The sequence below is a fragment of the Micromys minutus genome (genome assembly GCF_963924665.1).
Source record: "Micromys minutus genome assembly, chromosome: 17".
NCBI lineage: Eukaryota > Metazoa > Chordata > Mammalia > Rodentia > Muridae > Micromys > Micromys minutus.
In genome coordinates, this window is record NC_137952.1 from 49,467,181 (window position 1) to 49,492,636 (window position 25,456).

General features: G+C 47.8%; 1 protein-coding gene across 1 annotated transcript; it reads right to left on the reverse strand.

The window, feature by feature from the left end:
- Positions 1-6: 6 nt before the first annotated feature.
- Positions 7-25,235, reverse strand: OVOL2 (ovo like zinc finger 2; the record flags this gene model as incomplete). The annotated part of the gene is made up of 4 exons (XM_080931788.1): positions 7-230; positions 10,230-10,419; positions 24,268-24,485; positions 25,136-25,235. Coding segments are annotated over 4 exons (732 nt in total), but the record flags the coding sequence as incomplete, so codon positions are not given.
- Between the last annotated feature and the right edge of the window lie 221 nt (positions 25,236-25,456).

Consider the following 25,456-nt stretch of genomic DNA (forward strand, 5'->3'; position numbering starts at 1 on the left):
GGAAGTCTTTTTGAGAAACGTGCTACCTGGATGGGCACTGTTCACATGCAAGTACAGGTCCTCCTGGGTGGGGCCCGTGTAGCCGCAATCCTCACACACGTAGAGCTTGTCCCGGCGCTGCTTGTAGGCATACTGCTGCTGAACCCCATGAATCTTCTTCAGGTGGGACTCCAAGGAACACCGCTGGGTGAAGGCTTTGTAACATACCTCACATTTGTAGGGGCGGATGCCTGCAAGAATGAGGGGGTACACGGTCACTTGCTGGTCACAGTTGAGCCCGAGCTCCCCTCCTATGAAGCCACAGAAGTCTGCCTTGCCTAAGATCTTTGCTGACGAGGGGAGAGTGGGGGCGTTCGGAACCGTCTACAAGGGTTCTGGCAGCTACTTGAACAAACCTAACACATGTGGGCGCCAATGAGCCAGACCCCACCATTTGGCTCTGGGAGAGAGATTAGCAGTCTCTCATCTGACTCAATGGTCTCTCTTTTAGCGGCCAGGTCAACACTGTCTTCAATTTAAGTATCGCTGTCGTCCCAGTCAGAAACAGACTCCGATACAAAGACCCTCGAGTAAGTTTATTGGAGAGGTCTCAGGGAGCAAGGGTAGGCAACAAAGGACAGAAACAGGGAAGGGAAGGCAGGGAGTGGGGATAGGACCCCAGTCTCTGTGCAGCGCTCAGTCACACTGTGCTAAGCACTGCAGAGAAGAGGGGACATGAAGGACCACCGGGAAGGCGGCTGGGGTGACACCTGAGCTGGTAAAAGTGCCCAAGACCTGAGCTCAGTCCCCAGAACTTATATTTACAAAGTCGGGTCCCAAAACACTCTACATGATTCATGTTTAGACTGTGACCTTTACAAGTCCCAATACAACAGCATAGCGCGATCTGAAACATCACCTATCTGCTTGGAGCTATGCACGACATCCTAACACACGCCTCGAACCCCAGCACTCGGGAGGCAGAGGCAAACAGATCTCTGAATTCAAGGCCAGCCTGGGCTACACCATGAAACCATGCCTCCGGTTTCTGGGAATCAGTGGCAGGCAGATTCCTGGCACTCAGTGGCCAAGTGAGAGACCCTTTCTTGGAAAAAGGTGCCGTGGGAGACGGGCACGGTGAGATGACTTAATGGCTAACGAAGGGCGTCAGCCACCAAGGATGACCCATGTGAGTTTGGACACCAGAACTCACATGGTGAAAGGACATAAAGAACTGGCTCCCATAAAATGTCCTCTGATCTCCAAACTCACATATGGCATGCACAGGCAGACACACGCACGCACGCACGCACGCACACGCACACATCTTATACCTTATGTGCACTCAATAAATGTTGAAAGAGAACACGGGGGGGGGGTAGAGAGTGACAGAGGACACTGGACGCCATTGGTCTATCTCTGTCTACCACATGCTTGGGACCACACACACAGATGACTTACTGTGTCATTTAGTTCTTTGTTTTTAAATTAAGTGTCGCAAGCACTGGTGTTCTGTAACCCCAGTTAGAGTGTGAGCGCCACCAGGGCTACCAAACACAGGGAGAGACCAAGTTCAGAAGCCCAAGCGCTCAAATCCCAGCACTTGAGGGAGGTGGAGGCAGAAGGATCAAGGGTTCAAGGCCAACCTGTGACTACATAACACAGGTCTCAACAATAAATAATAGATTTAAAAATAAAACTGAAAAGGCCACTGTGTCACTGCATACAGGTCTCTTCCCCTAGCCCAGTCATTTCTTGGGACTGTCTACAATCTATATAATATAAATACATGAGTAGAGGTACATATTATTAAATATGTTTTTAAATGTATCTAATTGCTCTGGACATGGTCTGAAGGACTTCTCAAAGCTTCCTTCAAAGACTCTACTCGGGCTGGAGCGATGGCTCAGTGGTTAAGAACACTGCTCTTCCAGAGGTTCTGAGTTCAATTCCCAGCAACCACATGGTGGCTCACAACCATCTGCAGTGGGATCTTCTGGTGTGTCTGAGGACAGTGACAGTGTACCCATATACATTAAATAAATAAATCTTAAAACAACAACAACAACAACAAACTCTACTCTGCAGCCAAGACTAAGCAAGAGAGTTTATAAACTGACACCTCTTCTCTTCAGACCTAGCTAGCACTTAGTCTGAGGTAAGAAAGGTACTCAGGGAACAACAGCAAAACTCACCAGTCACCAGAAAGAATGTTATAAGCCAGCGAAGCAATGCAAGCATTTGGGAGGCTGACTTAGAAGGATTGCCACAGGTCTGAAGTCTGTCTGGGCCAGAGTGAGATGATGCCTCAAAACCAAAAGAAAGCAAGAGTCCCAGTCCTGAACCTAGGGCAGAGCTGAGAGTTTGTACTTTGTTGTTGAAATAGGGCTTAACCTTGTGGTTCTGAATAGCCTGGAACTTGCCTCGAACTCAGATCCATCTGCTTCTGCCCCGGAACTAAAGGCATGAACCACACGTGCCTTCAGGGGGACATTCTCAAGTGCTGGAGAGATAGTTCAGGTTCTGTTTCCACCACCCACATACAAGAGATCCGACGCCTGCTCCTGGCCTCTGTGAGCACCTGAGCTATACAGTGTGCTACAGCCACACCTTCAGACAAAACACCCATGCACACTCTCTCTAGACATGCGTAAGACTCCCCTGGATTCTATTTACATCAGCACGATTACCGACTTCTTTTCTTTTTCCCCCAGAAAGTTTTTGAAACATATAGGATCTTTCTCTTTCCTTAACCTTGTTTAACTTGTTCTCTGTGAATTTTTAATCACTCGCTTTAATCACACTCATCTTTGTCCCATTGTGCCCCCAACCTGCCCTTGACAATACCCCCCCCATAGCCCCTTTCTTTACATGGTCAGTAAAGAAAGGGGCTAACTGAGAGTTTTTTTTCCCCTAGGAGGATATAGTATAGGAGTCTGGTTCTGAGGCTGGGTGCTTCATGATCTAGACACAGAAGGAGACAGACCAGAAAAGCTCTAAGTTACGCCATTTCTAACTTATAAACCAGCTCCCTGCCCAGTGCTGCTGCTTCTTCCTCTTCTGACTGTAGAAGTCAGTCTATAGTCACAGGCAGTCGGGTGTTTTGTCAGAAAAGCTCGTCTGGGGCTTGACTAAGCTTCCAGTCTCCAGGAGCTCCTGTTTTCCATACCTTCAAGGGAATGGAGGTAGACCTAAGCCCCACCCACAACCCTGAGGCCACACCCACCAACTCCCTCTCTAGCAAAAAAAAAAAAAAAAAAAAAAAAAAAAAAAAAACTTGTCCTTGTCAAAAGAAAAGGTTGGTTGAGAACCAAAAGCACCATCTGCTACCAGACATAATTAACCCACTGACACCTACCTGTGTTCCAAAGTCCAAGGCCACCGGAAAGCCGGGCACTGAACATCAGCCACTCATTAACGGGGCCCAGGGTCGATCTGTTAACTCAGCTCAATCGCCCCACCCACACCCAGGAAGGCGGCGTGGAGGATTAACTGAGTTATCACAGGCACCAGACCCGGCAGGACGGCAGGATCTCAGTGTTTAACATCCAGCTCAACACAATGAAAGCATGCCATGCAGGCGCTCCGTGAAGGAGTCTGCTGTATCCCTAAGTACTTAGTACTTGTCTTTCAACTACACCTTGTTATAAATTCTGTATTTTACAACAAAAAAAGGATAAAAAAAAATGTGGTCCCTAGGCGGCTGGCAGTCAGGTCTCACTGCTTGCTCTATTGAATTCTCATTTATCTGTCCGTCCATCCATTCGTCCATCCACCCATCCGTCCATCCATTCGTCCATCCACCCATCCATCCGTCCATCCATCCATCCACAAGACCCAGATTGTTCTTGCCCTTTGGCCTAGTCCGTTCACTTGAGGGAGGTTACGTCAGAGACAGACTCACACCTGTGGGCAAAGGAATGACAAGAGAATTCTCGGTGGCATTGTCAGAATTAAATAAAACAGAAGGGGGAAAAGCAATCTGAAAATGGAAGCAAGGACTTCTGGGAACTAGGAAAGGACGGTCTCTGTGATGGGAACTGTCATGGTTTTATACTAAAGGGACACAGTGAAGAGAAGTTTTGTCCACCATTGAGGACACCAAGCAAGCCCCAAGGTCTCCTTCCCATGAGAGAGCCACATGCCTTAGAAGCTTCCAGGACAAAAAGCCAAAAACCAAACACCAAATGACATGTCGCTTTCAGAAGTGAACTGGGGCTATAAAAGAAACTTTTTTTAAAGTCTCATTTCCCACCGCCCCCCCATGCAAATATATTTTCTTCTTTTAGGTTAAAAACAAGTATGTATTATAAGTGAAAATCTAAATGACCATGCAATGGCACAGGTGGTGGGGGGCGCACTGGGGCGTGGATTCCACGCTTCTTCAGCCAGCAGCCCAGCTCTGACCTGCATTTTTCCCAATCCAGTCAATCTTTCTCCTTAGGCCCCAGACAAAGACACCATTGTCCTCTCTGCTTTAGTCAGGCAGGGGTTTGTTTGCCTTCTGGTCTCTCTCAATATAGCCCCTGATAGAAGATAAGGCAAGAAAGCCCCCTGTCCAGTGGGCAGCCCCGCCCTAGCCCTCACCTCAAATTGGAATTCCTCAGACTCTCTCTATGGTACGCAGGCCACAGGAAATGCTTCAACCAGAGGCAGAAGGTTGGGTTTTGTTTGTTTGTTTTTTAAATGTTTTCCTGTAGACCAGGCTGGCCTCAAACTCACTCACCCTGTAGCTGAGCCTAACCTAGAATACCTGCCTCCACTTCCCAATCGACGGAACTGCGGGAGGGACCTCCACACTGGTTGTACATGGTCCTAGAGATTAAGTTCACGGATTTGCACTCTTAGGCAAGACACACCCCTGTGGGTGGGTCAACCACACCTGTTTTTTTCCCAGGGGTTCTTGGGATCAAATGTGGGTCTTTAGGCTCAAGGCAGGGCACTCACTATTTGAGCCAGCCTTTTCTTTCTTTCTTTTTTAAAAAAATGTATTTATTTTAAGTCAGGCGTGGTGGCAATCTCAGCACTTGGGAGTTTGAGGCTAGCCTGGCCTACCTAATCAAGTTCTAGGTCAGTTAGAGTTACATGGTGAGGCCCTGCCCCCAAAACAATAAAATAAAAAAGGCTGGAGAGATGGCTCAGTGGTTAAGAGCACTGACTGTTCTTCCAGAGGTCCTGAGTTCAATTTCCAGCAACCACATGGTGGCTCACAACCATCTATAATGGGATCTGATGCCCTCTTCTGGTGTGTCTGAATACAGTGATGGTGTACTCACATACATAAAATATTTTTTTAAAAGTAAAATAAAGGGAGTGGGGAAGTAAAATAAAAATAAAGTGAAATATATGTTTAAAAAATAAATAAATCTTTAAAAAAACCAAAAACAATTAAAAAACTCACAAACCTTATTTTTATTTTATGTGTCTGAGCCTACATATATATCATGTGAGCGCAGTGACTACAGGAGTCAGAAGGTGGCATCACATCCCCTACAGGAGATGACGGTAAGACAGACACCACGTGGGTGCTGGGAACTGAACCCAGGACCACATCAAGGAAAAACAAGTGCTCAGGCTGACCTTGAACTTCAGTCCTCCAACCTCAGCCTCCGGGCTGGGATTAGGGGCATGAGCCACCACACCTTCAGAGCGGAGAGTCCTTTTTCCAGGCCTAACCAATCTCTTGGCCTTATTGGACAGTATGGTAGTTACTTACCATCCAAAATCTTCCACAGCATAAGCATCCATTTACCAAACAGGGAAACCAAATACTGTCAGTGGATACTCAGCAGTGAGGCTGGCACCTTCGGGGCATCAAAATGTGCGATTGTGCATGCCGAACAAATCCTAGGTGCTGGCGGTGGTGGCGTCCGGCATGTGTGAGGATAGGTCAGTATTTTTTTGTTTCTATACCGCCCCTTCTCCAAACATTCCAGCTACCCGCTGCTGCACCCCTTAGACCTAGCATAGGTCAGTCAGCCTCAGCCCGGTCAGTATTTTTCACTGAAACACACAGATCTTTTCTCCCAAAATCAAATCATTTCTATTAACAGGCAGCTGGTCTTAGGCAGTAATCCTAGCTCTGACCTAAATTACACACACACACACACACACACAACCCACAAAAAACAAAACCCAAAATCCATAGGAATATTCTGTAAGCACAGATCCATGGTGCTTTTCTGTCCGTGAACTTAACGCAAATTTTCGTTTTCTGACGCTCAGCGCTCCTCTCTGTTTCGATGTGGGTGAGTCTGGCTTGTGTGATCCTGTCCCTGACACTGGACTAGAGAAACATGTCTGTCAAGTACATGGAAGGTACTGTTGACTCCGCACCCAGCCCCAGTGCCCCTGCAGGCTGGCAGCTAAGAGCTCCTAGGCATCCCCTTCTCCAAGGACTGGGTAGTAGCAATTAACTTTCCCAATGGCAGGGAGCAAGAACTGTCTTCAGCTACGTCCAACTGAAATAGGTATAGTATAGAAAGGCCCCCCACAAACCGGACAGGACAGACTGAGGGAGAGCCTCTAACCGCAGTTGCCTTGACAGTTCCTCCCAGGAAGCGTCCGTCCTCCATACAGCACCCTAACAAGGAACTGCTTCCAGCTTGTGCAACGGCCACTCTTTCACAGATTGTAGTTGTTGTTAACTGCTTTGTTTGGTTTTGTGTGTTTGTGGTGGGTGGGGGTGTCTGTTGCTGGTCTAGAATTCACTGTTTAGCCCAGGCTGTCCTGGAACCCACAACGCTCAGACTTCTCCCCAGTGATTACAGGCATATACCACCACGGCCCAGTGACTAATACATTTTAAAAATGCTATGGGGCTTTCCCTCTGCATCACTGGGTTTGTTCAAATGTTTAATGAGCCACCATCTGGATCAAACCTTTGCTCCCTAGCCTGGACTGAACTCTTGCCTCACACACACCACAGAGAGACAGAAACAGGCGCAAGGACAAAGAATCCTGTGGTTACGTTTTCCTTGGTGAAGTCATAGCCAAAAAAGGACTCCTAATCTTTTCTTTCATCTGTTTGAAAATTAATGTAAGACATATTTGGGCTCTGGTTTCCCTGAATCTTTTTCGAGAATTTTTCTTTGAATTTTGAGTCTCTTAATCAGATGTCCTCCACAGCTGCTGAGATGCAAAGCGATATTGTCGGTGGTACTGGTGAGAGGCGGAATTTGCCCGACTGTCTGTCCATCCGTCCTTGCTGAAGTCACCAACACCGCTAACTCTTCTTTATGGTGGTCCCTAGGATTCTTGCCAGGTTTTTAAAGTGTTAAGTGAGGCTTGGTGTTTTTGGAGTCTATGCAAACCTATCCCTCACCGAGCTGTCTCCTGTATGTGTGCTGAGTGTCTAAATCCTTGTTTCTGACTTAAATACAACACGTAGAATATCCAGTAGCCAAACCCTAAAGTTCACGGCTCAACCAGACAAAGGCAAAGTCCAGATTCCCACCAAAGTCTAAGATGTTGGAAGCATGAAGTAACACGTGCCTCTCCAAAGTTTCCTGTAGCACCACCGTGTCTACAGTAATGGCCAGGAGACGAGATAGGCCTGATCTCCTCTAGCCCCGCGGCCTGCCCAGGTCACCGACTCCACACGTTTGTCACCAGATAAGATAAATGTAGGCCCCAACTTCTGGAAGCGTACCTCCACTAGCCCAGGAGTCTGGCTGCAGACCGGCTCAAGCCAGTTCCACAGTGCCTTTAGTTCATTACTTTGAAAGCAAAAGTTGTCATTAAAACTCTACGACAAGTCTGGCCGCCAATTGCAACTATTATAGTGCTGCCCAATAGAAATTAAGGGGCAAACTAAAATTCAGTAATTTCTAGAAGGAGCCGGGTACAGTGGCCTGTACCTACAATTCCAGTACTCAAGAGGCTAAGCAGAGAGTAGAGTTTAAGTAAACAAACAAACAAACGGAAACAGATGGGATTCTTTGACAGAGTCTCACTGTATTTCCCTGGATGGCTTAGGACTCCATCTGTAGACCAGCTTGGCTAGAACTCACTGAGATCCTCCTGCCTCTGCACCCTGAGCACTAGGACTTAAAGACATTATCTACAATGATAACATTTTAACTTTATTTAAACATTACCAGTTCAAAGTGGAATCTATATTAATATTCAAGATTGTTTTTATTAAGTCTTCAAAATTTAGTCTTAAACCACATCTAATTGCTGCTAGTCCCAAGGCAGGAGCTTCGCAGCCACTTCCAGCCAGAGGCTGTGGTCCTGACCCTGGAGGTGCCCCTCAATCACTAGAACTGCTGGTTCAAGGCTGGCCAGGGTTAGTCTGTAAGTTCAAGGCCAGTCTGAGCAACACAGTGAGACTACTCTCAAAATATAAAATTAAAACAGGCCTAAGATACAGGCTCATGTTAAACACATGCTTAGTGTGTTCAAGGCCCAGGATTCAAATTTCCTGTATCAATTACTTACTTGATTAATTAATCTTTCGAGACTAAAAACAAACAAACAAACAGAAACAAACAAACTTGTAGTCAGATTCAAAGGAAATACAAGCCTCGTTTATATCACCAAGTTAAAAACCACACATACTCGTTAGAAGTCATGACAGTGACCTCCCTTGGGGGAAAGCAGGTTAACGGGATAATGACCTCTAAGGCTAGAGATATTTGGTTTTCTTAAGAAGTGGTTTTAGTTGCAGGTCTCTAGGACTAGGCATTGGTGGATATATAATTTCAACGCAAAACTCCGTGTAGTAAAAAAAAACAAAAGTTTTTGTCTGTTTGATTAAGGAAAGGTATATCCAGATGTGGTGGCACATGCCTTTGATCTCAGCCCTTGAGAGGCAGAGGCAGGCAGATCTGAGCTCAAGGCCAGCCTGCTGAATTCCAGGATCACCAGGGCCACAGGGAGAAATCCTATCTTAGCACTCACCCCCGCCCCAAAACAAACCCACACCCACAAAAACATATCTTTTGTAGACCAACCAGTCCACTTTGTGATATTGAGGACACTCTTAAGAAAAATGCAGCACGGTAAGAGCTGGGAACAAGTGGGAGGGCGTAACATTTGAAATGTAAATGCGGAGAGCATCCAATAAAATAAAATAAAAATTTAAAAAGAAGAAGTAGGAAGGAAAATGGAATGTGCAGAACCTCGGAAGGTCCCTGGGGGAGACTCGAAGGGCTGAAGGCTCTGCCTGGAAAGGGATGTGGGCATTTCCCCTTTTTCTAACACCCTGGGGGAACCCTACATTCTCAGAGAATTTGAGGGATGGGGCCTATGCACACAGCCAGAGGCTGCTGAGGGGGTGGGTGGTAGTCAGGGCAGGACTCAATAGTTTAGGATCAGTCATGTTTAAACGGGTGGGGTGGGATCGCTGGGTATTTGGCGATGTGACCCACACGGTGAGAGGCCTCTTGTGAAATGGAGAATGTCTGTATCTATTCTACCAGGAGCTGCAGATTTCTGGGCAGAAGTGGAATCCTTACAATTTTCCTCCAGGGCTCACTGGACCAAAGGTGTGGACAGGGCCTCATAGAGCAGCCGAGAGGCCAGATGTACCTAAGATAAAACTAATGAAGCCTGTGACCCATCAGCAGATTTGAGACTGAGGCAAAAGGTCATCTCCCACACAGCTGACTGACTCAAGTCTTAGATTCTGCCTAAGCTGGAAAATGGGCTCAGCATCAACGTCATGGGCAAGGCCTTAGATTCTATCCCCAGCACTTAACAAAAAGAGGGGAGGGGGGAAGAAGAAAAGTTGGGAAGCCAAGAAAGGGGCGTAGAGGAAGATGCATGCTCCAGCAGGAAGATCAGCTGTTCTCCTGTCTCAGGAGGATCATGAGTCCCAAGTCCTGCTTCCTGCACACCCAAAATCACTGCCCTCAGGAGGCAGAGAAAAATAAGGATAGAGTTCAAGGCCAACCTGGGTCTTTTCTTAAGAAAGCAAAACCAAACCAACAAGAGTCAGGAAAGAGGCACAAAATATTTGAAGCCACCCTTAAACGTCCTACTCTGCAGCCACAGTGGAGACTCTGTGTTGGCCTCACCTGAACCTGTGTATCAGGCCCATCTTAGAGGAGGGAATGCAGCAAGTGAGAGGCGGCCAGCATGCCCCAGGTGACAAGGCAGGGTCAGGGATACCCCCAAATGCCTCATCCTGTGTCCTTTACAGAAATACCCTGCTCCACACTCCTAACTTGCTTGGGGGAGGGCGGTGTGGGGGAGGGAGGACGACACAGGAACAGGAAGTCGACAAAGCACACTTGCAACCTTACCTGTGTGTGTGCGTACATGCCTCTTCAGGTCGAAGGTGTCATTGAAGCCCTTGCCGCAGAAGTTGCATAGGTGCCTCTTTACCTGGTTGTGGCACTTAAGGTGACGGTTGAGCATGCGCTGCAGGCGGAAGCTCTTGCCACACAGGTCACAGCTGTAAATCACGGAGTCGTTGCACGTGCCAGTGGTAAACTGGGGGCAGAGAGAGGGAGCGTGAGATCACAGGGCTCACTTGGGCATTGGACATCTTTTCTCGATGGGCCGAGCCTGGCTATGCCTTCTGCTCCCTCTAAGGTGTGTGTGGGCTCAGCTTTGGGAAACCTGTGGTGACCCTGGCAATGGGAAATGTTTGTGCACAGCATTCTCCTTGTCTGCCTCCTGTCTCTGCACTCTTACTGCAGCCTTTTAACTAGACTCGGCCATGAGACCACCTGGTCCCTTAAGGGAGAGGAGAGGTTCCCAGTGGTTAGAGTCCCAGCAGCCACCTGGGCTACGAGGAGGATGGAGGAACAGAAGGGGTCTGGGTCCTGCTGTCAATAGTTACCAAAGACAGACACAGTCAACCCTTTCTCCTTTGCCTCTCAGTACAGTTCCAGCCACCAAGAAATAGAAATGGCGCTGCAGAGATGGTTCAGTGAAGGTCAGCACTTGCTGCCAATCTCGATGACAAAGACCAGTGACCTTAATTCCAGACACCTGCACACTCGGAAGTAGAGAACCAACTTCTACAAGCTGTCACACACCACAGTATACCCACACACAGATAAACATGACTCTAACCTGAAGAAAGGACTAGAGGAGGATGGAGATGAGTTCTCTTCCCCCGAACCTGGACAGGACTCAATGAGTAACAGAACAGAAATGACATGGTAATTCTGGGATGTGGGTCACCTGGTCACTTCACTCTCTCCCAAGCTAGCCACGTGGAGAGCCAGAGCACCGTGCAGGGGCAACAAGGTATGCATAGAGCCTCACCTGACCTTCCGGTCTAACCCAGGGTCACCACCACCAATCAAAGTAGCCTCAGGTAACACCATTCAGATGAAAACTGCCTAGCTGGACCACACCCCAGGTCCAGACAGCCCAATCAGCACAAATAAAAGCATCACTTTGAGTTTGTGGACAGGTACAGAGTAAGTTACAGATCAGCAAGGGTTACATAGAGAAACCCTGTCTTAAAAAACAAAACATAAAATAAATCTTAAAAAAACAAAAACAAAAAAAACAATAAAGGAGATACATTAAATCACTTGTGGATATAGAAAAAAACATAACTATATTCTTTGCTTATTTGTAGGTACTTCTTTGTAATGTAGGCCCACTACATTACACAATTGTATATAGCAGTCTTATGCTTAAAAGTGGCAAATTCTGTACCATTATTAAAGACAAGAAAAAAGATGTCATGGAATTGATTATCTTGTTGATATGAAAAAACAGCTCATAACCATAAACTTATGCCATATTCAAATTTTAATAAGTGTAATAAATTTTAAAGGGCGGGGGTGGGGGAACACTTCAGAGGCAAAGAGAAGGGGGATGGGGTGAAGAATTATAGGAGGGGGTAATGGGAAGGGGCAACGTTTGGAATGTAAATAAATAATTTTTAAAAATTAAGGACTTAAAAAGTGTGTGAAATAAACTTGTGCTTGTGTACAGTACACAGCAAATATGTTTGTCTTGTATCAAAATGTCTATCTGTAACAATAATAAAACAAAGCTTCTAGTCAAGGCAGAAAAAAAAAAAAAAGCATCACTTTGGAAAAGAGACTTGGCCAAGGTTCCAGGGCCTTATTACCAGTGAGATCACAACAGAACCTGTCTTAGTCAGGGTTTCTATTCCTGCACAAACATCATGACCAAGAAGCAAGTTGGGGAGGAAAGTGTTTATTCAGCTCACACTTCCACATTGCTGTTCATCACCAAAGAAAGTCAGGACTGGAACCCAAGCAGGTCAGGAAGCAGGAGCTGATGCAGAGGCCATGGGGGGATGTCACTTACTGGTTTGCTTCCCCTGGCTTGCTCAGCCTGCTTTCTTATAGAACCCAGGTCTACCAGCCCAGGGATGGCACCACCCACAATGGGCTGGGCCCTCCCCCTTGATCACTAGTTGAGAAAATGCCTTACAGCTGGATCTCATGGAGGTATTTTCTCAACTGAGGCTCCTTTCTCTGCAATAACTCCAGCTTGTGTCAAGTTGACACAAAAGCAGCCAGTACAGAACCCCAGTCTCCAGGCTGTCCCCTATCCCCAATTCAGGGCTTTCAGTCACATTTGCTGTCTCTGTAGACAAACACTGAATTGGTATCTATCTGTAGGATGTGAAATCCCAGATCTGCTGTGCTCAAAGGCCAACCACATCAGACCCCATGTGTCTGTGCTTTCCCAAAGCTGTGACTCTTTAATACAGTTAGCTCCTCCTGTTTTGGTTACACCCCCCACCCCAACCATAAAATTGCTTCTGTTGCACCTCCATAGCAGTAACTTTGCTACTGTTACGACTCGTAATGGAAATATCTGATGTGTAGATCATCTGAGGTGTCTCCTGTGAAAGGGTCACTTGACCCCCCCCAAAAGGTGGAGAGCCACAGGCTCAGAACTGCTGCTATAGATGGTCCAACGGCTATGTGTGTTAAGAAGCCCAGAGATTGGAGATGCAGCTCAGGAGGACACTCATTTGTACATGCATGCCCTGTGCTCTCTATCCCTAGCACCCTCATTCATTCATACATTCATACATACATACATACATACATACATACATACATACATACACATATACATACATACATACATTCATACACACATACATTCATTCATACATACACACACATACATATATTCATACACACATACATACATACACACATTCATACATACATTCATACACACATACATACATTCATACACACATACATGCATACACATACACACACATTCATTCATACATACACAGAGGTAGTGGTAGTGGAGGGAAGGCAGTTAGAGGAAAGAGACATGAGGCCAGGCATTACAGCCCGTCATCCTTTGCCGCACTTGAGATTGGCGGCAGGATGCTACCTGCTGTGGGTGCTCAGGCCCCTGATACAATTCCGCCCCATGGCTTTGGGCACAGTAACACATATTATCCCTTCCACGTCTACATGACTTAAAACGGATGTCTATAATACCTTCTACCAGTGTAAGCTCTATGTGACTAGTTATAGGCTGTACTATTTAGGGAATAAGGACAAGGGACAAGAAAAAGATCTGTGCATGTTTAACACAGACACAATGTTCTTTTCGAATGGATTAGCTCCCCGAGTGTGGCAGCCTCGGGTGTAGAGGCTTCCGGTACGTGATTCCACTTCATTCCGAGAGCGGACTGAAGAGTTTGTGTGCACACCATTCAAGGCGGTGTGGACACTGAGCACGTCCAATTACACCGCTCAGTGTCCACACGGCTGCCTCCCGTTCCTCAGTACAGTCGGTGTGCTGAGCAGCCAGAGGGTGTCAGGACAGCATTTCCCAGGCTGCTTCCTGTAACTCATTCTGCCGGGCTCCTAATTGATGTGTCTGAATTAGCACTGAACTGACCACTTGGCCCTGTGGTCAAAGCACAACCAGAGTTGCTGGGATGTGGAACCTCAAGGGAGAGGACTGCAGGGGAACCAAGCCCCTCAGCCAAGCAGAGAGTGCTGGGAAATACCATTGTCTTGTTCAGTGTGAGCCTAGAAAATCAGTCACTGGGTGTAGAGAAGGCAGTGTCTGCCTCAGGGAGACAAGGGAGGAAAGGCTGAAAGACCAGTGAGCACTCAGGTGTCTGAAGGACAAGTCTGCAGAGGACAATGGTCAGATGAGAGAGTGTAAGGAACCAACAACCAAGACAGAGACAACTGAAGTCTGTCTCAATAAACAAACAAATACAATAACATAAAAGAGAGGGCTGGAGAGGTGGCACAGCAATTAAGAGCATTGGTTGCATTGTTGATGCCAAGTGGTGCTGACTGGCAGGACCCTGATATGGATGCCTCCTCAGAGGCTCTGCCAGAGTCATACTGACACAGAGGAGGATGCTTGCAGCTAACCGTTGGACTGAACACGGGGACTCCAATGAAAGGACTGAAGGAGGTGAAAGGGTCTGCAACCCCATAGGAAGAACAAAATTATCAACTAACCAAACCCACCACAGCTCCCTGGGACTAAAACATCAACATGAGTTCACATGGAGAGACCCATGGCCCCAGGTGCATATGCAGCAGAGGACAGCATTCTCTGACATCAATGGGAGGAGAGGCCTTTGGTCCAGTGAAGGCTCATTTTCCCAGTGTAGGGGAATGCCAAGGTACTGAGATGGGAGAGGGTGGGTGGGAGAGGGAGCACCTTCATGGAGGCAATGGGGGGATGGGATTGTGGGAAAGGGATGACATCTGAAATATAAATGCAGAGAATTTCCAATAAAAAATGGGGTGGGGGAGGGAGAGCATTAGCTGCTCTTTTAGAGGAAGGGCCCAGCATCTACATGGTGGTTCCCAACTCCAGTCCCAGGAGATCCAATGCCTTCTGACCTCCTTGACCACCAGGCACACACATAGTATATGTACATACATGCCGCAAAACAGTCATACACGTAAGATAAATACTTAAAATTTTTCTTTTATAGAGACAGAGACAACTGGCAAAGAATCACAGTCAATAACTAGTTTCTGCCGGACTGTATCACTTCTCAGAAGATTTGTATCAAATCAAATAGTTTGTATTTCTTGTGTGGTGCTTTAAAATTTAAATAGCAACAGACTGGATACTATCAGTCTATTAATATGGGTTCGAAAAAAACAATGACCGGTTGACCATGCAATCCTGCAAGGGGCCAAGGGAAAAGGGCAGAGACATCTGGCTGCTACCTCCCTTGAGAGACAGCAAGAACTAGCCACATATCCCACAGAAATAGAAAATACAGTATACATTATTTTACCTACTGAATTCGGGGTTACTTGCACTGAAGAAATATAGAATAACTAAAGTGGTAACAATGAGCTGGTGAGACGGCTCAGCAGTTAAGAGGTCATACTGCTTTTGCAGAGGACCTGAGTTCAGTTCCCCTGACAGGCTCATAACCACCTATAAGACATAATCTGGCATGTCTTCTGGCCGAAGGGTAACTGCACTTCCGTGCACACTACTCCCATATACACAGAACTGAAAATAAAGGGCTGGAGAGATGGCTTCAGTCGTTAAGAGCACTGGTTGCTTTGCCAGAGAACCCAGGTTCGAATTCCCAGCACTCACAAGGCGGCTCACAACTGTGTGTAACTGCAATTTCAGGGGATTCAAGGCCTATATAGGTACCAGGCACTCACATGGTACACGCACACCCAGGCAGGCAAAACAGCGATACACATAGAGTAAACACATCTTTAAAATAAATTTCAAGAGCTAGAGAGATGGCTCAGTGGTTAAGAGCACTGGCTGCTCTTCCAGAGGCCCTGAGTTCAAATCCCAGCAACCACATGGTGGCTCACAACCATCTGTAATGAGATCTGATGCCCTCTTCTGGTGTGTCTGAAGACACTACAGTGTATTTATATATAAAAAATAAATAAACCTTAAAAATTTTTCTAAAAATCAGCAACAAACAGATTCTTTCCAGAATATCAGCACTGTCGTATTGCTTGCCTTTTCAGTTTTGGAACTAGAGATAGAACTCAGAGCCTTTGCCTATTAAGAACACACACTCCTACTGGGCATAGTGCTGCAACATTAGTCCCAGCACTCTGGAGGTGGAGACAGGTGCATCTCTGCAAGTTCAAAGCCAGCCTGGTCTACAGACAGCTCAAGCAACACACACACACACACACACACACACACACACAAACTGTCTCAAAAAAAAAAAAAAAAACCCAAAACAGCTGCAAAGCCCACTCTTACCACACAGCTGCATCTACACAGGTACACATCGAACCTCTCTCTCTCTCTTCATTGTTCAAAACACGGGTATCCAGTCTAATTTCTTTACTTGGTTCCACAAGGAATATACCAAAGTCACGTCTTGAGCTGGAACTTAGACCAAAAAAATTACATCTTAGCCATGTTGACTATGACACAGCGGTGGTGGACGGGGAAGTCAGCTCAGTAAGTAAGGCCCCTGCCTGACAACCTGAAGACCTGAGTTAGAGCCTCAGAACTCCTAAAAACGGCAGATGTTGTGGTACGTGGTTGAATCCCAGAGCTGGGGGAGACAGAAGAATTCCTAGGGTAGGCAGTGGAGCTTAACCAGTGACCTCCAGGGCAGGAAAGAGACCCTGTATCAAAGCAGGCAGACAGTGTTTCTGAAGATGACACTTGGGATTGTTTTCCTCTGACCGCTACAGTCTGCACCCACACACATACACAACGAACAACACAGAGAGGTAAGAAATGCCAAGAGACTGTCTATCTGCATGATACAAAAGGCCATTCAATATCCTGAATCATGCATGCCTTTAACCCCAGCATTCGGAAGACAGAAGCAGGTGGATTCCTGAGTTCTAGGCCAGCCTGGTCTACAGAATGAGTTCCAGGACTGCCAAGGCTATACAGAGAAAACCTGTCTCAAAAACAAACAAACAAACAGACAGAAATCCTGAATCACAATTTCTCCACGAGTTAGTGTACTAACCGGTACCACAGTCTCCTCTGTAGTGTGAGAAGCTAGGAGCAGAGCCACATTTTCCAGCGTCCTAAGTTCAACAAGAGCTTCATTTCCCACAGTCTGAGAATGTAAGCAAGCAATATGACTTCTCTAAAACTTAATTTAATCACCCATAAACTATGAATAATGGCATTTGCCTCTTGGGAGTAAATTACAGAATTAAAGAGAAGAAAGCTACTTATTTAAAACCAAAAACAACAAAAGAAAAGTCATTACAGTTAGAGTAATCCCAAATTTCTAGAATGCTAAGACAAAAGTAAGGGCAGGTGAGAGGGCTCAGAGGATGAGGGTACTTTTGGCCAAGCCTGACTTTCTTTCCTGGAATCCATATGGTGCATGATGGAAGGAGAAAACCAACCCAGGAAAGGTGGTTCCAGACCTGCCTCCACCACACACACCCACACACCCACACCCACATTCAGAACAAGAAAATATTCACATACAAAGATAACTGGTCAAAAATCCTTGTTCCTTACTTTGCTTTAAAATTTTCCTCTCTCTGATGGGAGAGAGAGAATTCACCTTTAGTGTGAGCAATGGTCCTTTCCACAAAATTCTGCAACCCAAAAAGCCGTGGCTACCAATCTCCTCTCCTATCTTCCCAGCCAGCAGAATTTGACCCCAGTAATGGAGCGCAGGGCCTATTCCTCTCAGGGTCAGGGTCATTTGTTTTTGCTTTGTTTTGTTCTGTTTTTCTCTAGGCAGCATTTATGTAGCCTTGGCTGTTCTGGAGCTCTGTAGACCAGACTGGCCTCAGACTCAGAGTCCGACTGCCTCTGCCTCCCAGTGCTGGCCTTAAAGGTGGGCACCACCGCCAACCAGCAATATCATTCATTTATTAAAAAGAGATTTGATTAGTAAAAAAAATTTTTAGATTTAATGTTTAGTCTATGAATGTTGTGCCCAAATATACGTATGAGCACCACACTTGTTCCTAGTACTCTTGGGAAAAAGGGCATCACATCACATTTGCTGGAACTGCAGTCATGGGAGGGTTAGAAGTCACCTTATGAATGCTAGGAACTGAACCTGGATCCTCAGTAAAAGCAGCACCAGCTCTCAGCCACGGGGCCATCCCTCCAGCCCCCACTTGTCTTTGATACAGAAGTTATTCATGCATGTAACCACTGGGTACTGTTACAGATCCTCCAGGAGGGAGATTTACACTATGTTACCTTAATCTGAAGCCAGCACCTTGCCAAGGCTTTTTTGTGAGGCAGAGAAACTACCACAGAGGCTGGCTGGAAAATGACATCAGCCTGGAAATTAATTCAGAGCAAGATAAAGAGAGGAGGAGTGATCCGCCAAGCTTAGGTTTTGGCTTCTCTCCTCTCAGTCCCGTTCCCTGTAGGATCTCAGCTTTCATGTAATAAAATAAGCCAAATTCCAATTAAGTTCTAAAAAGCAAGCCTCAGTGGCCAAAAATCAAAATAAAACAAACAAACCAGCCCCACAACAAACCAATCATTGTCAGGGTTGTTGAAAGAGTCAGCGGCATTCAGGGGGGCAAGGGCCCGAACAGGATCTGACACCAGGTTCCCAGGTGCCTAGAGGATCACTGCCTGTCAAACTTCCGAAGGAAAAGTCCCGCAGAAATAGCAGCCCCTTATGTTCTTGTGACGCTTCCACTAGAGACCAGGCCACTAAATTAATGCTTCTGTATCTGCAGGAGCATCCCAAAGTTACTTTCTGATGGCCATTTGGATAAGATTTCTGCTGTCATGTGAGTCACTTACATCCAACTGCTCAAAACATACCAGAAACATTCAGCCAACTCTTTAGGGACTCCTGGGCCCAAGCAGCCTTGCCTAAGGCTCTCCAGCTTCTCACGTGACAGAAGAGACGCTGAAGGGATGCTTCACTAGCTGCAAGTAGAGCTAGAGAGATGGCTCAGCAGCTAAGAGGACTTCCTGTTCTTGCTGTAAGAAAGCCAAGGTTCAGTTTCTACACCTACAACTGCCTCTAACTCCAGATCTAGATGATGCTCTGTCCTTTTCTGGTCTTCATTCATGGCCACCTGCACACACACACATGCACTTAAATAAAAATAAGTAAATAAATGAGCCAGAAGAAACCAAGACTCACTAGGTGTTGGTGGCTCATACCTTTAATCCTAACACTCAGAAGGCAAGGGCAGGTGGAACTGTGAGTTTGAGGCCAGCCTGGTCCACAGATTAAGTTCCAGGACTGCCAGGGCTACACAGAGAAACCCTATCTCTAAAAAACCCATAAGAAAATAACTAACAATTAACATGAAAATACCTTTATGAAGCCCAGTACCATGCACTATGAAAACCTATCGAGTGTGTGTGTGTGTGTGTGTGTGTGTGTGTGTGTGTGTAAGAGAGAGAGAGAGAAAGCATGAATGCCCACAAGATGGCTCAGCTGGTGAAAGTGCCTACTGCCAAAACTGAGGACTTTCGTGTCTCACAAAGTGTGCCATGTCGAGTGCACATGCACACACAAAGAAAAAAAAAATTAAAACAAGGTTAAAGAAATAGTTAATCAGAATCACTGAAGGATTTGTTAATCAATAATCTTTATTCATAACCAAGACTTCCTTGTTGTTAGGTTTTCTTTGTTCTTGTTTTGTTTTGTTTTGCTTGTTTAAGACAGGGTTTACAAGGTAGCCTTGGCTATCTTGGAACTCACTTGGTAGATCAGGCTGGCCTTGAATTCACAGTCATCTATTGACCTGCCTCAGCCCCCAAGTGCTGGGATTAAAGGCATGAACCACCACACCCAGCTGTCTTTGTTTCTGAAACAGAGGTGAGCCGTTATATAGCCTAGGCTTGCTTGGAACTACTGTCCTCAGCCTCCTTTATTCTGGAATCTTGTGTGTGCTCAATTACACCAAGCAGAAAGTCTGGCATTCGTCTTCCTTCCCCAATAAACAGCCCGACAAAACCTAAACAGAATGCATGGGAAAATCTGTCTCTGGAGAAATATGCCTGCTAGGGTCTTAGGGTGTGGTTCAATGGGAAAGTACTCAATTAGCAAGATCAAGGCCTCAAGGCCATTGTAGGTGAGGCAGGTGAGGAAGAGGAGAAGAAAAGTCTAATCCAATCAGCCAGGGCCAACTGAACTGGCATATCACTTATTTTGCAATACTAAAATATTTATGCCCCAAGCATCAACAGCTCTAACCTTGTAACAAGGTAACAAGTGTGCAATGCCTCTAAAAGGAGCACAACCCTCCCCATCTCTCACACACTGTGGCATCTTCAAGCCAAACCCCAGTAACTGACCAAGCATGCAGAGCAATGTATCTCCTACGAAGGGAAACCGCTACCCAAATTGGCCAATTCAGCAGCACTAAGAGTTTTGCTTTTAATCCTATATGACTTATAAAGCTACACATGATGGGGACTACCCTGCTGGGTGATGAGGCCTCAGCCCTAAAACTCATTCGACTCTAACAGAGACTGAGAAGTGACCAAAGTGACTGACTCACTGAGCAAAATCCAGACTGTTGGAACCTCTACCAAGCAAATGATCCACTGCTCCAACAATTCACTTGCAAGTACATAAGAAAGGAGAAGGGGGTTGGGGGAGGCGTAAATTAAAAGCAACTAAAGGCCATGCCAAATGTCAATCACGGTGTGCGGACATTACAAGGACTCGATTAAACAGACCGGAGGAGAGTAGGCATTTACAAGCCATTTAACAATGTGAACACATAATTCAAGTGGGTGTGATTGGAGCACATTTGGAGCCACTTCTTAATAATGGATCCATTCCGAGAAAAGCCCTGGTAGGCAGTTTTACCACTGCACGGACATCACAGAGTGTATTTACACAAACTAAGCTGGCTAAGACGCCACCCGGCATTATAATCTTACAGGATCATGGCATTTTATATGGCCCATAGTTATGGGGGGCATGACCGTACTCCATCTGTAAATTGCTCAAGTAGAAAGTGGGGGCCAGAACTCTCAGGGCTGGGGGGAGGTTGGGGGAGAAAGGAGAAGAGAACACATTAGGATGGAGTAAGAATAGAGATTCATCCACTAGTCCCTACTTGCACATGGGTCCTGCCAGCCATGTTTGTTTTGGGGAACACTGAAGACAGAGGGCACCTGCCTTTCCAGGGTCTGTCTAGCCCACAGTCCGAGGTCTGCAAATAATGTCCTTGGTTGAACCCGTAGAAACGTATCTCCTCGCCACAAGGTGTTTTCTTTTAAATTACAGAATTCTCAGTGTTAGAGAGTTGATGACACAGCCTGCTCCTACGCCTGCAATGGAAGGTCAGAGGGGCAGAGATGAACTACATCTTCCCAACCTGGTTCCAAAGCTTTCTTCCTACATCCACTCACTATCAACACAGCCAGGCAGTCAAACCCCAGGTCCCCTGCTTCGGGTCAGGACACTAACAAAACCTTCACCATGGGGCTGTCAGCTGACTTCCTGTTGGGCAGCTTGTGTGCACACCAGAATGCCAACGGTTCCTCGCTCATCCTTACATTTAGCCCACACTGTATTTCAGAGTGAGGCTTGGAGGCGCAAGATGGCCCCAGTCAACTCTTTCCTCCTCTGAAACCAAAGCGGCTCCTCTGCCCAGATAGAAACACTTCCTGGCCTGGCCCTTGACCCTCTCTCATTCTTAGTCTTAGTCATCGTCTCCAGCTCTGTCAGTGATCCTAAGGGGTGCATTTCCTATCCTGGTGAGGAAACTCACCAGAACAGTGATTTTTTTTTCCCTGTCCCAGCACAAGGCTCAGCCTGCATCACCCTAAGACCACCCCCATTTCCCCAGCCTGCCGGCCCATAGCAAGAGCTCTTCCCCCTCCTCCTATCTTTGCTGTGCTCCTAGAGCACACACCTGCTACAGCCTTCACCCTACTGTATTAGGCAGATACCACGGATATCTTCACTTTACAGGGGAGGGATCAGAGGCCCAGAACAATAAAGAGCTGCTCCAGGTTGCACAGTTCCTAAGAACTTAAACAGTGCCACATCTTGTGTCCTTTAACCACTACTGCTAGAATGTTCTAGAAGGAACACACTAGAATAGAAGCTGTTTGTTTTTGTTTTTTTTTAATCTCATAGCTGCCTTGCACGTAGCGGACAAATTGTATGCTGCTGGGTATTTGTTTCCTCCGAGCAGGGGCACAGGCTCGAACCTGTCTTTTCTTTAGTCCTGCAAGCCCACGACCAATCTGTGTCCTCAGGTTTTAAAACTAAGTCATTAAAGCAGTACACACACCTGGACTACTCAGCTATAGAATGCTTGACCAACAGGGAAGGTGGGTTGACCAGTTAGCTCCATGCCATGGATCTCATGCTTGCTCGAATGGCTTCCTTCCTCTTCCAGCCAAAAAAAAACCCTAAATCTTGGGTGAGGGGGTGTTTTGTTTGTTTTATGGTTTTCGTTTTTGAAACAAGGTTACTCTGTGGAGCCCTCTCTACCTTGTAATTCACTATGTAGACCAGGCTGGACTGTATGGGAGGGCGCTCCATCAGCTTAAGAACTAATTTGCAAAGGACACTCCTTGAGTTCTGTATGCCTTATGAAGTAGTCACACAATGTGTGAAGAGGTGGGCATTTAATCAGCCATTTTAAGCCTACCATTCACAGGGTTGGTATTTCCTGAAGCTTTGGTAACCCTAATACTAAGATGCCTCCAATGGTCGCCTAGAAAGGAAGGGTAGAAACCCCGATGTCTTCGGAGAATAAAAACTCACAAGGAAATGTGTGGGGCACAGTCTGCTTCTTAATAGTCGGCAAATGTGTCCGAGCCCCTCCCCCACCGCAGAGGCAATTTATCTTGGAAATGACTAGTCTACTGACTCCTTTAATCCACAGTTCCAATAACTGTGTCTGCCTAAGGCAGAAAAGAGATCTTCCAAAACATGGCTTTCTCTCCTTACCAAACTGGGGATAGAAGAGGGGCAAGCTAACTACCGTCCCTCCAAAAACAAAAAAACAAAAAAGAACAAAACAAAACAAAAAAAAAAAAACCAAAAAAAAAAAAAAAAAAAAAAAAAAAAAAAAAAAAAAACAACCTTACAATTGTCTTTCTAGCCTGGTGATAAATATGCAAGTGGGGCACTTTGTAGAATTTCCCAAAGGGCAAGAGCTATCCGCTTCAGGATAACTTTTCCCTCCCACTTAACCCCACCTAGCCCAGAAGCATCCCAGCTATTCACTTTAAACTTCAGCACACTTATCTTCCCCCCCTCCACCCCCCACCCCGCCTACCCCCCACCCGCAGCTCGCAGCGTCGAGTCTTTCCGGTGCTGTAGCCTCAAATCCTAATTCAGAACCAAATGCGCGCTGGCCCACCCCGGAGCCCAGCCTCGGGGAAAGAAAAGGAACCTCTGCTTTCTTTATCCCCCCCCCCCAACTAACTACTGTCGGAGTTCACCCTTCCCTCCCTGCTAGGGTCTAGGGGCATAGGTAGCTGATACCCTGGGGCGCCCTAGAAATATGGCCTACTTTAAACAAGGTGAAAGCTTAACGGGCCAGGCTAGGACCTGGGGCTTATGCATAGAGCACGTCGCCTCCCTTCCCCCTCCAGCTGGCTGTGAGTCAGCGGGGCAGGATTCCTTAATCCTGGGGGTAGCGGATACCTTTGAACAGGTGGTCATGGAAGTCCCACCCGACAAAGTGCTGATGGCCATCCAGATAAAATTTGCCTTCAAGTCTACAGCTTTTTTGAGGGGCACAGACATTCCAATCAACTAGGGTAGGAACGCAGCAAAAAAAAAAAAAAAAAAAAAAAAAAAAAAAGACAAAAACAAAAACAAAAACAAAAAAAAAACCCTGCAGGTGAGCCCTTTTATCTTTTATCCACAAATTTAACTCTTGAAGATTTGAGAGAAAAGGCAAATCTAAACTGCCCCGCACAACCTTCCCGTCTAACAGGCTCCACCAGGGCGCTGGGAATAGCGGTAACTTGCGAGGTCCACTTTGTCCTAAGGCACAGGAGTGAAACAAAACTCGGGAGCTCAATGTGCCAAGGACTATGTCACAGAAGGCATTCCGTCTAAGATCCGGGGTCGGGCTTCTTTCCCCGAGATCTCCGGCTGTATAATTAATAGTCTGGTCTTAGACACAGGCTGGGCAACTGAACCGGGGTAGCTGGGCTCGATCTATAATCGTTCCCGAAGCCACTGGCCGCGTCAGACAGGGACATCCCCCTGGGTCTGGGTCCGCTTAAGATGCTGGCAGCCCGGGCACCGTGACGCAGGGGACAGGTCGCTAGGAGCCTGGCTGCCGCCCAGGGGCAGGTGCAGGAGTGACGGGCCAGTGTGCGGCGCCTGGGCTCCCGTGCGCGGGCGGGCGCGGCAGGGAGGGGCGCCGGGGTTCGGGAGCCGGACGCCAGGGCGTGGTGCAGGTGGCGGCCGGGGCAGAGTCGACACCCTACCTTGATTTTTGACCTGGCAACCGGGCGCTGCATCGCTGCCAGATGTCCATCGGTGCCCTCGGCGTCGTGGAGCTCTGGAGTTTCAGGCTCCGGCGCGCGCGGGGACGAGCTGCTTTCGGCCCCTCCGGGCTCCCCGGCGCTGCTGCTGCAGCCGCTGCTACTGCCGCCGTCACTGCGGCAGTCTTCAGGGGGGTCGCTGAGTAGACAGCCCAGGCTCACTGCGGAGGGAGGGGGCCGCACCCCGACACTCAACCACACGCGGCGTCACGCCCGGGCGCCCACGGCAGTTTGACCTGCGGGCGGTGCCGCCGCCCCGCCCCGGACCTGGGCACCTCGCCAAGTGGGCGACGTCCCGAGGGTAGACGAGTCAGCCCCAGCTACCCGCCCCTCGAACTAACTTAGGGTGTCGGGAGACCGGTTCTCAGGCCAACCTCGGCGCCCACGAAGCACCGGGATCCATGCGCCGCGGGCTCTCCGCGCGCCAAGTTTCCTCTCGCGCCAGTGGAGGCGGGTGTGCCCTCGTCTTGCCTCGCTCCCGAGGGGTTAGCGGACCTTCACGAGCGGTTTAGAGGACGTAGGGGGCAAGAGAACCCCCAGTGCCTTCCACCCCCTTCCAGGGCCACTTTGGCCCGCGCTGCAACCAACGGTCCTGCCGCCAGGCAATTAGTCCAGTCTAGGGAGAGAGCACCGGGGGTCCCAGGTTTCCCAGCCCAGACCCTCCTCCTCCTCCCGCAATACCGCTGTGACCCCGGCCGAGAGGGGGTAGGTAGGGGTGTGAACCGCAGACCCGATCCCGAGCGGGAGGGCCGCAGCCACCCTGCCCCCACCCGGGAGCCCCGCGCCCAGGCCCGGCCCCCGCGCTCCTCACCTGGGATGTAAGCGTCTGCCCTTTTGTCATCCGGGAGCTCATCCCAGCTGCGGACCGAGACTCCCGGGCTCCTCCTCTTCACCAGAAAGACTTTGGGCATGGTGGGATCCTTTCGCCCGACTGCGGCCCCCTTCTCCCGGCTGCTCCCCGCTAGTGGCGGCAGTGGCTCCTGGGTCCCCCCGCTCCTGGAGTCCGGAGCCCACCTTCCCACCTAGCCTGCCCTCTTCCTGCACCTCCCGCCTTGCTGCCTGGTTCTCTCTCTCTCTCTCTCACTCCCGGTTACTAGCAGCCTCCGGGCTCGGCGACACCTATGCCTTAAAT